At 41.0% G+C, this 15000-nt stretch overlaps 3 protein-coding genes across 3 annotated transcripts in view; 1 reads left to right on the forward strand and 2 right to left on the reverse strand.

The window, feature by feature from the left end:
• Positions 1-2888: 2888 nt before the first annotated feature.
• Positions 2889-3944, reverse strand: gja2 (gap junction protein, alpha 2). Its single transcript, XM_062988264.1, has one exon. The coding sequence runs from the start codon at positions 3942-3944 to the stop codon at positions 2889-2891; it is 1056 nt and encodes a 351-aa protein (XP_062844334.1).
• A 3651-nt stretch (positions 3945-7595) lies between these two features.
• Positions 7596-9098, reverse strand: gjb1a (gap junction protein beta 1a). The gene is made up of 2 exons (XM_062988520.1): positions 9067-9098; positions 7596-8943 (listed from the first exon to the last, which is right to left on the reverse strand). The coding sequence occupies exon 2, from the start codon at positions 8936-8938 to the stop codon at positions 8225-8227; it is 714 nt and encodes a 237-aa protein (XP_062844590.1). The 5' UTR covers positions 8939-8943; positions 9067-9098; the 3' UTR covers positions 7596-8224.
• A 5305-nt stretch (positions 9099-14403) lies between these two features.
• mtmr2 (myotubularin related protein 2) overlaps positions 14404-15000 on the forward strand; it is a 10864-nt gene continuing 10267 nt past the window's right edge. The window contains exon 1 of the mRNA XM_062988447.1: positions 14404-14599. Coding sequence (XP_062844517.1) covers positions 14514-14599 — 86 coding nt within the window. The 5' untranslated portion in view covers positions 14404-14513. The remainder of the gene's footprint in view (positions 14600-15000) is intronic.

Raw genomic sequence — 15000 nt, forward strand, 5'->3', positions numbered from 1 at the left:
ATACACACACACACTCATACACACACACACCAGCTCACACACACACACTGATACACACTCATACACACACACACACTCATACAGTACACACTCACACACACTCATACACACACACACACTCATACAATACACACACCAGCTCACACACACACTGATACACACTCACACACACTCATACAGTACACACACACACTCTCATACAGTACACACTCACACACACTCATACAGTACACACTCACACACACTCATACACACACACACTCATACAATACACACACACCAGCTCACACACACACACACTGATACACACTCACACACTCATACAGTACACACTCACACACACTCATACACACTCACACACACTCATACACTCATACAGTACACACTCACACACTCATACAGTACACACTCACACACACTCATACACACACACACACACACTCATACAATACACACACCAGCTCACACACACACACTGATACACACTCACACACACTCATACAGTACACACACCAGTTCACACTGATACACACTCACACACACTCATACAGTACACACACACTTATACAGTACACACACACACACACTCACACAGTACACACACCAGTTCACACTGATACACACATACACACCAGCTCACACACAAATAAAAAAGAGAATCTTATCGTGCTGAATGTGTACCTGTATGTGTGGAACGTTGTGTAATGAAAAGTTAAATGAATTTCATGTTGTTGTTTTAATTCAGTGTGTTTTTACTGAGTTTGTGTGTGTTAAGAATTCCTACATGAGTGTTACTCAGTGTTTTTATTTTCTGCTTCTGCGTCAGTGAGGGAAAAGAAACGTTTAATAAATAGTAATGATATATTTATCTGCTTTCCTGTGTTTTACAAGAGTACATGTCTGCAGAATGTTTTATTTAAAAGATATTAATAATTGTAGTAAAATAAATGCAGCTCACACCCAGAATACTGACACCAGTAACGAACCAGTGCTTCATATGAACCGATTATTTACGTTATATACGTATTTTACAATCATTTACACTTATTACATTCTATCAAAAACACAACCAAATGTACAGATGAACCTGGTGGAGACGTTTTTGTAGCAATAGTTCACGTTGAAGAATGAAGATTTAATGTGGATTTAAGGAGCTAGAAAACATTCCTGATGAGGTTCGGGACTCCAATCCACTTAAAAACCTTTTCTGTCAGAAGTGATCAGGATGGGCTATTGTGCCTTAAGAGATCAGTAAGATTGCACATCAAGGTAATTATTTAGGACTTATAATACCCCTTATATTCATCATGTTATTTTTATTATTTTAATAATTTTTACAGCTTCACTGTGGCTGCTCTGTGTAATTTAGTCCTGGAGTTTAAGGTCAGGACCACACGTGTGGTTTGTCTTTATTATTTTGATGTTTTGTTGTATTGAGCTTTTTGTGCCTCTGACTGGAGCCACTTTATTAAATGCGATTTATTTGTTACTGTAAAATAAAGGAAAATATAGTGAAATAAAGAGACGATTATTCAATTTACTGTGTGAGTCCTTTTATTTAAAACAATACTAACATATCCACACTAAATAAACAATCATAAACTTATATATATATATATATATATATATATAAGGTATATCATACATTACATCATATAAATAATGTATATTAGTGACTAAAATAATATTTCAGAAATTAAATAATAAATCTAATAACGGCAGGAAGTTAAACCTGGTCCAGCAGGTGAAGATTTCAGGTCATCCTGAAATAGAGCAGCTTACGTGAATTCGACCTTTGAACTCTGACCCTGCTTCACCTTTTAGGATTTATATAGACACACACACATTTGATTTACTTGAGTTATTTCAGGTTCCTCTGTATTACATCAGAATGATTTCAGAAGAACTTCACCGTTAGCCTGTGAGCTGTGAGTTTAGCTTCCATTATCGTATATTAGCTAACGGCCGCAGCTCCAGGTGATGAACCTGTGTGAACGTGTTTGTGTTGGGGTGATGTTGAGGGGGGGGGGGGGGGTTAATAACTGTAAAGCTAAACGAAAGGAACAAAAGCTAACGCTGGTGTATTAGCACTAAAACATCATCTGCTAAATGTTGTGAGCTTATTCTGCTAAAACAACAGAATCAAAACTGATGTTAAACTAGCACTGCAGCTGCTTTTTATATGTTAGTAAAATAAAAGTCATTTTTAATCTGTAGTCACACTAATGATACATGAATTATTTAAAACGTTGATGTGAAACGCTGGTTCATTAGCATTGTGATAAATAAAACACTGAAACATCACCAGTGTCAAAAACGTTCAGTAATCTGATCATCTGTGGTAAACTGAGGAAAATGCTAACACTACTTCTTTAGAAATGCTAATACATTAGCAATATAGTTACTACTGTAACACTGCTAATGTTAAAATACTTCAGATAAATAAATAAATTAAATAAATACTGGCATGTTAGCATAAAACTAGCATCGATGTTCAATATCATTATGTGTTCTTATTAAAATTTTGGTAAAGTCAATAAAGAAATAAAGAATTAATAGTAATAAACGTTACACTTAAACAGTGTGTAAATAATTGTGTTAAGCTACGTAAAATACTCGCTAGGTATATTCACATAATAGCATAATGAAAGAAAAGGCTAACGCTGATGTTTACTGCTAAACAAAAACAGAAGCAGTTGATCAGTGCTAGCAGACTGTATCAGTATAGTCGATGCTAGCATAATAGTAGCGCTAACTATGGCACTCATATAAAAGGAAGGAAACCTGGCAACTAAAAGCTCTCAGTGATTTAGTAGAACACAGGACGGCTCAGCGCGAGGCCGTTAGCAGCTTTATCGTCGATTGTTTATTCAGGTCTGTTCTCCCCCTTAGATCTTCAGATCGTCGAGTCGGCTCTTGTTGTTGCTATAGCGACTGGCGTAGCTGGGCCTCCTCTGGTAGTACGGCGAGCCGGGGGCAGAGTTCGAGGTTTTCTTCACCCTGGTCTCTGTGGGATCCGCCTTGTTTTCGGCGGGGGACTCGGGTTTGGTCTCCGTGGCGATGCGCTCCACGGCCAGGTTGTCGCTGTTCTGTTTGTGGGCGGAGCGACTGTTGTAGGCGGGAAAGGTTCCGTCGGGGTCCGGCAGCTTGTACTGGTGCTCCGGCGGTGGGGCGTGGGCGGGGAAATACGGGTAACTGGGTACGAAGGGCATGACGGCTTCCTCGCTGGCGGTTTTAGAGGCGGACTCAGACAGGGAGCGGCGGTAGCGGAGACCCTGGCGACACTTGGTGAAGCCGAGGTGGTACATCTCCACCAGGTTCAGCAGCAGCGACACACACGCCACAGCTAGCATGAAGAGGATGAAGATGGTCTTCTCGGTGGGACGTGAGATGTAGCAGTTGACGGTGTTGGGACACGGCCAGCTGCTGCACGTGTACATGGGTTTGAGCTCGAAGCCATACAGGAAGTACTGCGCCAACAGGAAGGCCACCTCCAGGAGCGTCTTAAAGATGATGTTGAGAACGTACGTGCGCAGCAGCGCCCCCTGCAGGCGGATCTTCCCCTGCTCGTCTCGGATGGTCACGTCTTTACCTGGTTTCCGGGTTCCGTCCTGATCCAGGTGCTTCTGCTTCTCCTCCATGCGCAGCAGGTGCAGGATGTGACCCAGGTAGATGAGCGTGGGCACGGAGACGAAGATGATCTGCATCACCCAGAAGCGAATGTGAGAGATGGGAAACGTCACGTCGTAGCAGACGTTCTGACAACCGGGCTGCTTGGTGTCGCAGGTGAAGCCCGACTGCTCGTCGCCCCAGACCTTCTCGGCGGCCGCGCCCAGCACCATGATCCTGAAGATGAAGAGCACGGAGAGCCAGACCTTCCCCACCACGGTGGAGTGTTCCTGAGCGCTCTCCAACAACTTTCCTAAAGAACTCCAGTCCCCCATCACGAGCCTACACCAGCCGAGCCTACACCAAGAGAACGAGGAGCAGAGAGGGAAGAGATGTGAAGCAAGAAGAGAGACAGACAGGAGGGGAGAGAGACAGACAGAGTGAGAGACGGGTTAGGATCATGTTCAGGTGTGGAGCTGCTTCCTGTACGTGTGTTTGATTTAGGTGGTTCAGGACTTGTTAAATGTTAAATGTTTCCACGTTCTGCTTCTATGGATGTGAAGTTCCAGGGTCGGTATTCTTCCTCTCGTCCGTACACGATCGCGACAGTTTCGGGAGGTTTAAACTGCTTTGACTCGTGAGTAATAGGTACCGGGTCAGGGGTTAAAAAGAAGGATCTGATTTCAGCCTGGTTCATGTTTACAGTTACATTAAAGCATTCAGACGTGATCATGAGGACATTCTGGTTCCTCTCCAAAAAATTCCTTCTTCTTTCAGTCATTTGTGCAGATTCAGACTGGAGCGGCACTCTTACAGCCGCCAGATCCATTAGTTTCATCATTTGTTTGATTTTTTGATGTGAATAATATTGTGTAGAATAAAAATGCTGCAGGGTTTAAATTGGGGTCACTGATTAAAAAATCTGCTGAATATTGGAGTGAGTTTGGAGTTCTGAGGTGAGAGAAGCGTGAGAGGAACAGAAGTGTGATGATTAGAACAGAGAACCTCGTGGGTTCTGTATAATAAATGATTCGACATGGTGGAGCTGAAGAACACAAACGGATTCTGTTTCATCCAACAGTTCTCACCTCAGTTCAGATTTTACCAGAATAAAAATATAAAAACAATAAAAAGGTTTGTGTACTTATTGTATTTATTATATTTAGTGTATTTATTGTATTTATTGTATTTAGTGTATTTATTGTATTTATTGTATTTATTGTATTTATTATATTTAGTGTATTTATTGTATTTATTGTATTTATTATATTTAGTGTATTTATTGTATTTATTGTATGTTTTAGCTCAGCGGGTTTGTGTAAATGAATGAATTTATTCTTCTGATGTTTGATGAGGCTGAAAATGTTCAGAAATAAATGAACTGCAGGGCTCGTTACAATGATGATGATGAAGAGTTTGTCCTCGCGATAATATAAAGAATTAAAATATAAAGAAATGTAACACACAAAACAGTTTCACCTAAAAGTGCAATTAATAAAAAAAATCATGAAATATTTTCCACTGATTCTGTCCAGCGGGGAAACTGTCCTGAAACGTTTCCTGCAGCGTTCCTCTTAATGTGCTGAATTTAATCAAGTGAAATAATTAAAAACTAAAAGACGTTATTTTGATCTTTTTTATTTTTAATATTTTAGTTGAATTTTCTTTTTTTGATCAATTTAACAAATTTAAATGTAAAAACATGAAATACTATTAAATGTGCCATATATAGGATTAGGATTTTATATATATATATACGTATATATGGTAATAATATTTCAATTAGTTAAACTCAACAAAAAAAAGAAATTACACTAAAATATTCAAAATAAAGTAAATAATGTAATAAATGTATAAAAATACAGTTCAGTAGATCAGAATCAGTTTGGTGACGCGTGTTATGATGAAATCTAAATCTGATCTAAAATAATAAACATGAATCAATCTGATTACATTTAACTGTCTGATCATCTACAGCTCACATTTACTAACATCACAACTCAAATTTACCAAAATACATCAAACACAAAATTTCACATAAATACCAAAAGAATAAAAAGTAAATCAAATAAACCAAAATAAAACTGAATGATTGTGAGTAAATCGAGTTTGTAACTCAGTTCTGTATCTTAGTAAATAAAAACTTACCTTCAGCACATAGAACCACTATAGAACCCTCACACATACACACTTATATACATTTAGATATACATGTATATAGCTCTAAATACATGTATATACATCTATAAATATACACACACACTGTACAGAAACACTCATGAACACAACTGAAACTACAACCAACAACCAGCCTGCTAAAAAACACAATGTGTGTGTGTGTGTGTGTGCACACGCTCAGGTTAATTTGGGCAGTGAACACAATCCCTCAGAGAGGACTGGGATCTTACCAGTTGGTTGATTGACAGCTGACTGAGCCAATCACAGAGCAGGTGGACGTTTAGAATTCGGCTAAATATATTCACCCCCTGATCGGTAACGGTAACCAATGACTGTGCCATACCCCCCCCCCCACACACACACACACACACACACACACACGCTCACACTCACACTATTCAGTTGATCAGAACCGACTGATTATTGGTTCTATTCCCGGGTCACCAAAACTGAGCACTTAAACGTTCTGATGATTCTTGGTTTTTGCTGTAGCATGAATTCATGAACCCACCATCAACTGTGTGAAGAGTTCAGTCTGGTGTAGTTGGTGTCAAACACTGGGCATCTTAATACCAACCAAACATAAAGGTCCCGGGCCACAACCTGCTACCCACCGAGCCGCTGTGCCGTCCTATTAAGATAAATTATTATTAATAAACTTTTATTTATAGTTGATTTAAACGCTACAGTTCCATTCTCCCTAACAGTTTCTGTAATATTATTAAACACTCTCTTCATCTTTTTCTCCCAGTTTAGTCATTTCCAATTCCCAATTACAATTCCCCTGCTGCTCGTATTCCCCACGCTGGTCAAAGCACCCGTCCTGCCCGGTGTGCTTCTTCACACCAGTCAGTGGTGGATTCTGTCTTAGTGTCTCTGCAGACGACACAACTTCAGCACCGACCATTACAGACTGCCCCCCCCCCCACTGCTGCCCCCCAGAACCCCTTATCCCAACCACACCTGCCCCACAGATCACCTCACTATAACCCCCCATGACCCCAAACTATCAGCTGTTCAGTGTGTGTGAGTGTGCGTGTGTGTTTGTGTGCGTGTGTGTTTGTGTGCGTGTGTGTGTGTGTGTGTGCGTGTGTGTGAGTGTGTGTGTGTATATATGTGTGTATATGTGTGTGTGTGTGTGTATATGTGTGTGTGTGTGTGTGTGTATATGTGTGTGTGTGTGTGTGTATATGTGTGTGTGTGTGTGTGTGAGTGTGCGTGTGTGTGTGTGTGTGTTTGTGAGTGTGCGTGTGTGTGAGTGTGTGTATATATGTGTGTATATGTGTGTGTGTGTGTGTATATGTGTGTGTGTGTGTGTGTGTATATGTGTGTGTGTGTGTGTGTGAGTGTGCGTGTGTGTGTGTGTGTTTGTGAGTGTGCGTGTGTGTGAGTGTGTGAGTGTGTGTGTGTGTGCGTGTGTGTGTGTGTGCGTGCGTGTGTGTGTGCGTGTGCGTGTGTGTGCGTGTGAGTGTGTGTGTGTGTGCGTGTGTGTGTGTGTGCGTGCGTGTGTGTGTGTGTGTGTGAGTGTGTGTGTGTGTGAGTGTGTGTGCGTGTGTGCGTGCGCTTGTGTGTGAGTGTGTGTGTGTGTGTGCGTGTGTGCGTGTGTGTGAGTGTGTGTGTGTGTGTGTGTGTGTGTGTGAGTGTGTACATTCCTCTCTGGAGACATGCTATGCTATTATTACTGCAGAGTTGAATACCTGCAGCTACTCGACACCACCTGCGTTCATTCATTCACATCTACGAGCTGATCGTACCTCACAGTACAGAAAAGTATTTACCCACCAACACACACTCACACACACAGAAAATAGCAGTAAATGTTTATTTATTAAATGTTGATTGATTATTAATGTACAGATTTAGAATCATCTGGACCTGCTGCAGTTTTACATTTGTGCAAGTTTAAATCTTTGTCATGTGATTTTATAAGATTTTAAATGATTTAACGTCATACTGGTGTCCGGCCGGGCGCCCCCACAGACACGATGGCTAAAACCTGCCCTGGCTCCTCGTGGCTGGTGTAAGTGCGACCCCTGCTGACCCCTGCTGACCGTCTGAGGCGCCAGCACACGCTCCCAGAGCACACTCCGTACCCGACTCTGTACCCGATCCTGTGCGAGATGAAAAGAAGTGCTCAGCTGTGGGGGTGTTGTGGGGGTAACAGGGTAACAGACAGAATTGCAATTAGGGGATGTGAATTTAAAAAAGAATTTTGTCTCTCTTTCCTTCGCTCTTATTGGTTCTCGTCACCAAATCACTTCCTGTCTCATGTGAATAAAAAGTGCTGAGGGTGTGTTGGTCGTTAGCTCTGAGGCGACGGCAGCTCCGCTAATCGTTAGAACTTTTACTGAAGCGGTGCAGCGGTGCCGGCGGTGTGAGTGCTGTGTGAGATGTCGCACAGTGAAGGAAGCCGTAAGTATCTGGACGTTCAGTGTCTCTAGTAAGCGAAGAGCTTGCGGCTGATCCAGGCTCCGCTGTGCGGCGTGTCGCCGTGGTTCAGGTGTTTACTCGCCGCCTGTGTGACGAGCAGCACGACCTCGGCCACGTTGAGCAGGACGCAGATGCCCGAGACGATCAGCATGAAGACGGTGACGACGGTTTTCTCGGTGGGTCGTGAGACGAAGCAGTCAACGGTGTTGGGACAGGGATACGCGTCGCACTTGACCAGGCGGAACATTCTGTAGCCGGGGTAGATGGCGTAGAAGAGGTAGAGAAACGCCGACTCGAAGGCCACACGCACCAGCAGGCTGATGACGTACGTCCACCAGAGGGAGCCGCTGATCTCCTGGATCCCCGCGCGATCTAGGTCCCCAGGGCTGGCACCGTGACGCCGCCACAGCTTCTTCTGGATGTGACGGCGATGGCTGACGTGCATGTGCACCAGCAGGGCGGCGCTGGACACCAGGATGAGCTGCAGCGCCCACAGGCGGGTGTGTGAGATGGGGAAGAAGTGGTCGTAGCAGACGCTGTTACAGCCCGGCTGCTGCGTGTTACACGTGAACTGCTCGCGCTCGTCGCTCCACACGCTCTCCGCCGCCACCGCCAACACCAGCACGCGGAACACGAAGAGCACCGACAGCCAGACACGCCCGACGGCCGTGGAGTAACGATTCCCACCGCTAATCACCGCGTAGAATGTCGCCCAGTTCATCCTGTCTGAAACACACACATAAACACACACAAACATACACACACACACATATACACACACACATCACTACACCGTTACACCACACCTGAGCAGAACAGAGTGTGTACAGAGACGTGAGGATGTGATACCTGTTACGAGTGCCGGGCGCGTCCGGGTACACAATCAGTTTCGTTACAATGTGTGTGTGTGTGTGTGTATGTGTGTATTCTGAATGGACATACTCACACACACTCAGCCTTGTGACCTTTTGTGCTTCAGCCAATCCCACAACATCATGTGCACCATGTGACCAGAAGGGTCAGTGAGTGTCAGTGTGTGTGGGTTCAGTCACACTACTGTGTGTGTGTGTGTGTGTGTGTGTGTGTGTGTGTGTGAACACTGTTTCATTGTTTATAGTATAAATTAATTCCTCTTTAGTAATCTCTTTATTCTGATCAGGTTCACAGTGGGTCCAGAGTGTAAATGATTAAGCTCTACCTAGCAGGTAGAGCTTTAGACTGTCAATTGAAAGGTTGAGAGTTCAAATCCCAGCTCTGCCATGCAGCCACTGTTGGGCCCCTGAGCAAGGCCCTTAACCCTCTCAGCTCCAGAGGCTCCGAACAATGGCTAACCCTGCGCTCTGACCCCAGCTTCCAAAAGTTCGGATCTGTGAAGAAAGAATGACATTGTACTGAACACGTGTATATACAGTGGGGCCAAAAAGTATTTAGTCAGCCACTGATTGTGCAAGTTCTCCTACTTAGAAAGATGAGAGAGGTCTGTAATTTTCATCATAGCTACACTTCAACTATGAGAGACAAAATGAGAAAAAACAATCCAGGAAATCACATTGTAGGATTTTTAAAGAATTTATTTGTAAATTATGGTGGAAAATAAGTATTTGGTCAATAACAAACAAGCAAGATTTCTGGCTCTCACAGACCTGTAACTTCTTCTTTACGAAGCTCTTCTGTCCTCCACTCGTTACCTGTATTAATGGCACCTGTTTGACCTCGTTATCTGTATAAAAGACACCTGTCCACAGCCTCAAACAGTCAGACTCCAAACTCAACCATGGCCAAGACCAAAGAGCTGTCGAAGGACACCAGGAAGAAAACTGTAGACCTGCACCAGGCTGGGAAGAGTGAATCTACAATAGGCAAGCAGGTTGGTGTGAATAAATCAACTGTGGGAGCAATTGTAAGAAAATGGAAGACATACAAGACCATTGATAATCTCCCTCGATCTGGGGCCCCACGCAAGATCTCATCCCATGGGGTCAAAATGATCATGAGCAAAAATCCCAGAACTACACGGAGGGACCTGATGAATGACCTGCAGAGAGCTGGGACCAAAGTAACAAAGGCTACCATCAGTAACACACTACACAGAGAGGGACTCAAATCCTGCAGTGCCAGGCGTGTCCCCCTGCTTAAGCCAGTACATGTCCAGGCCCGTCTGAAGTTTGCCAGAGAGCATATGGATGATCCAGAAGAGGATTGGGAGAATATCATGTGGTCAGATGAAACCAAAATGGAACTTTTTGGTAAAAACTCAACTCGTCGTGAAGAATGCTGAGTTGCATCCCAAGAACACCATACCTACTGTGAAGCATGGGGGTGGAAACATCATGCTTTGGGGCTGTTTTTCTGCAAAGGGGACAGGACGACTGATCCGTGTTAAGGGAAGAATGAACGGGGCCATGTATCGTGAGATTTTAAGCCAAAACCTCCTTCCATCAGTGAGAGCATTGAAGATGGAACGTGGCTGGGTCTTCCAGCATGACGATGATCCCAAACACACCACTCGGGCAACGAATGAGTGGCTCCGTAAAAAGCATTTCAAGAAAATTTACCCCATAGAAAATTTGTGGAGGGAGTTGAAAGTCCGTGTTGCCCAGCGACAGCCCCAAAACATCACTGCTCTAGAGGAGATCTGCATGGAGGAATGGGCCAAAATAGCAGCTACAGTGTGTGCAAACCTGGTGAAGACTTACAGGAAACGTTTCACCTCTGTCATTGCCAACAAAGGTTATGTTACAAAGTATTGAGTTGAACTTTTGTTATTGACCAAATACTTATTTTCCACCATAATTTACAAATAAATTCTTTAAAAATCCTACAATGTGATTTCCTGGATTTTTTTCCCTCATTTTGTCTCTCATAGTTGAAGTGTAGCTATGATGAAAATTACAGACCTCTCTCATCTTTCGAAGTAGGAGAACCTGCACAATCAGTGGCTGACTAAATACTTTTTGGCCCCACTGTATGATGAATAAAGGCGTTCTGGCATTCTTCTATACTGCATACTATATACTATATACACTACTCCTGTGTGGACTATAATATACTATATAATATATATTATATATTAGGGGTCACCAACCTTTTCGAAACAGAGGGCTACTTTAAGGGTACTGAGTAAGCCGAAGGGCTACTTGTAGGATACAAACTTCCTGAATACCATAAAGTTGCATGGTTCACCTTTAATGATAATATTATGATTAATAATAATAATAATAATAATAATAATAATAATAATAATAATAATAATAATAAATATCTGTGAAGAGACTGTCTGATCACATGTTAATCATTTATCACAATAATTATTAACAATGATTTACCATGACAGGAAACACACATATGTTTAAACATGTAACATTATTTATTTCTGTTAATTTCAATCAATTTTAATATTTGAAAGTCAGTCATTACATCTCTGATATTTTTGTAAATATTGTTCCTGACAGTTTTGTATGAATGAGCACATTTGTAGCATTTTTATCAAAATCACAATTTTTTTTTTTTTTTTTTTTTTTTTTTACAAATGATCACTTCTGTACAATTTTTTTAGGAAATCATAACAGTCACGTCTTCAAATCATGTCCCGTTTGTACTTATCACTACCTCTGTAACGTTTTAGAACAAATCATGAACACTCTGTCCCATGTTTGTACAAATGATCAGTTAAGTAAGATTTTTTTAAAAGCTACGATTCAAATGGTCGTTTTAGTGACACGTACTGAAGCCTCTCTCCACGTTGTGCAGCTCTCTGCTGTCGCCAGTCGCCCCGCGAATGAAACACACAAAAATATTAAGTTTTCTTTTGCTTTTCTGACATGTTTTCATTGTTATTTTTTCATGGTAAAACCCGCATCTCGCTCAGTGTAGTAACTGCGCATGCGTATCTTGCTTATCTCAGCGTTAAGCGCACGATATAAAACTCCGCACCCAGACAAGATCATATAACCTTACAACATTTTTCATATAACCTTACAACATTTTTCATATAAACATACAACATTTTTGTTCTTAAAATGTTATATTCACTATTGTCATTTTCAAATCTACATCAATGCAAGTGTTACTGAAAAGATCAGCAATGCAAATATAATTTTTAGATGGAGCTCTACCGTCACTAGTGCTGTTTAGAACAACCGGGTTGGTGACCCCTGCTATATACAGTACTCATGTGTGGACTATAATATATACTATATACTATATACTATATACAGTACTCATGTGTGGACTATAATATATACTATATACTATATACAGTACTCATGTGTGGACTATAATATATACTATATACTATATACTATATACAGTACTCATGTGTGGACTATAATATATACTATATACTATATACAGTACTCATGTGTGGACTATACTATAAACTATAGACTATATACTATATACAGTACTCATGTGTGGACTATAATATATACTATATACTATATACTATATACAGTACTCATGTGTGGACTATAATATATACTATATACTATATACAGTACTCATGTGTGGACTATACTATATACTATAGACTATATACTATATACAGTACTCATGTGTGGACTATAATATATACTATATACTATATACAGTACTCATGTGTGGACTATACTATAAACTATAGACTATATACTATATACAGTACTCATGTGTGGACTATAATATATACTATATACTATATACTATATACAGTACTCATGTGTGGACTATAATATATACTATATACTATATACAGTACTCATGTGTGGACTATACTATATACTATAGACTATATACTATATACAGTACTCCTGTGTGGACTATAATATATACTATATACTATATACAGTACTCATGTGTGGACTATAATATATACTATATACTATATACTATATACAGTACTCATGTGTGGACTATAATATATACTATATACTATATACAGTACTCATGTGTGGACTATACTATATACTATAGACTATATACTATATACAGTACTCCTGTGTGGACTATACTATATACTATATACTATATACAGTACTCATGTGTGGACTATAATATATACTATATACTATACTGTATATATGGACTATAGTATTTATAGGGTGACCATACATCCTCTTTATGTCTGGCCGGGATTTGTAAATCACAGAAGGTTCCTGGGTTGGGTTTGTGTAATCTGTGTGTGCTGTTCCCTCTCTCTGTGTTTTATTATTAATGCTGTGATAGCGCCACATTCTGGTGAAACAGCTCCACTGATGATCTATTTTATTTGTTATTATTGTTTAGAGTTAAATGCTAAACTGAAAGTAATAAGATGATCTGAGCATAAATGTATTTGTTAGGTGTCTTGTTTAAAAGTAGATGTTTATGGCCGCTCAGGTGGCGGAGTGGTAAAAACACAGGCTGGAACCAGAGCTGGATCTCGAATACATCGTATCTAATCTCGGCTCTGCCTGCCGGCTGAGGCTGAGCAGACACATGAACAACGATTGGCCTGTTGTTCAGATATGGGCGGGACTGAGCCGGATGGGGTCTCTCTCATGTGCAATTACGACCTCTGCTGGCTGATTGATGACGCCTGCACAGAGATGATAAAAGAGTGCTGTCAGGGTGTGTCTCTCCGTACACAACGCTGAGCTGCACTCGTCAAAGTGTAGGTGATAAGATGCATACGGCTGCTGCACACGTGTCGGAGGGGGCGTGGGTTAGCTTCATTCTCCTCAATCAGAGCGGGGATTGGCATTGGTGGAGAGAAAGCGTAACACAATGGGCCAATTGGACACGTTAAAGGGAGAAAATGCATAAAGAAAATATATATATATATATAAATAAATAGATGTTTATTTATTAAAGTTTAATAACACAGTTGGATGATTATTGATGTGTTTGTTAAATATTTACACTTCTACTGTGACACCAGTGACATGAAATGACTTTAATAAGCCAACATCACCCTCCTGAACCAAACCCTCCACCCGGCCCGGGTCTCTGTCTGCCCCCATCCTGCCATCCTGCCCCAAGTGTTTAGAATATGTTCACCCTAAGTTTAAACTGTACTGTATATATGGACTATAGTTATATACTGCACTGTACTCTATATTATATAATATATACTATATACAGAACTGCTGTGTATTCTGACAGGAATGATCAGCAGTGTACAGATATGTACTTTGGAAGTGTGTAACAGGAAGTGGAAAGATGGCCGCTTCCGGTGTTGCTGGGGTGAGTGTGTGAGTGTGTGTGTGTGTGTGTGTGTGTGTGTGTAAGGTGGATGATTATGATGAAGATGAAGATGAAGAGCTCGCTGTGGTGAGAGGATGAAGATGATGAAGATAATGGAGGAGAGCAGCAGCAGCAGCAGCAGTGAGGAGAGTTTCTGTTCCACACAGCAGATCGGCGGCAGGTAAACAACACATGCTAACATGCTAATCTCACACACACAGTGGAGTGGTTTCTTCTGGGGTGTTTACAGCTCCGATCCAACTCCACACCATCATCATTTATATATATATACACACACACATTATATACATTTATATATATACATACATACATACATACACTGTATACGTTCCGCTAATGTAAATACACTGTGTGTGTTATCAAAAATATAAAGTATGAAAGTAAAAATAACTCCAGTAAATAAACACGAGCTTCTGAAAAACTAAATAAGAATAAAAACATTTAAACTATTACATTTATTATGTATACCAAACATTCTAAGCGTTAATAATAGTTATAATAATAATTATAGTCCGGGTTAGTTATATTAATAATAGTTATAATAATAATAGTAAGTTTAAT

Source organism: Trichomycterus rosablanca, chromosome 26, assembly GCF_030014385.1.
Source record: "Trichomycterus rosablanca isolate fTriRos1 chromosome 26, fTriRos1.hap1, whole genome shotgun sequence".
Taxonomy (NCBI): Eukaryota; Metazoa; Chordata; class Actinopteri; order Siluriformes; family Trichomycteridae; genus Trichomycterus; species Trichomycterus rosablanca.

Excerpts from the sequence above, each read along its gene's own strand:
- gja2 (XM_062988264.1), bottom strand. The coding sequence starts at position 3,944 with ATGGGGGACTGGAGTTCTTTAGGAAAGTTGTTGGAGAGCGCTCAGGAA.
- gjb1a (XM_062988520.1), bottom strand. The coding sequence starts at position 8,938 with ATGAACTGGGCGACATTCTACGCGGTGATTAGCGGTGGGAATCGTTAC.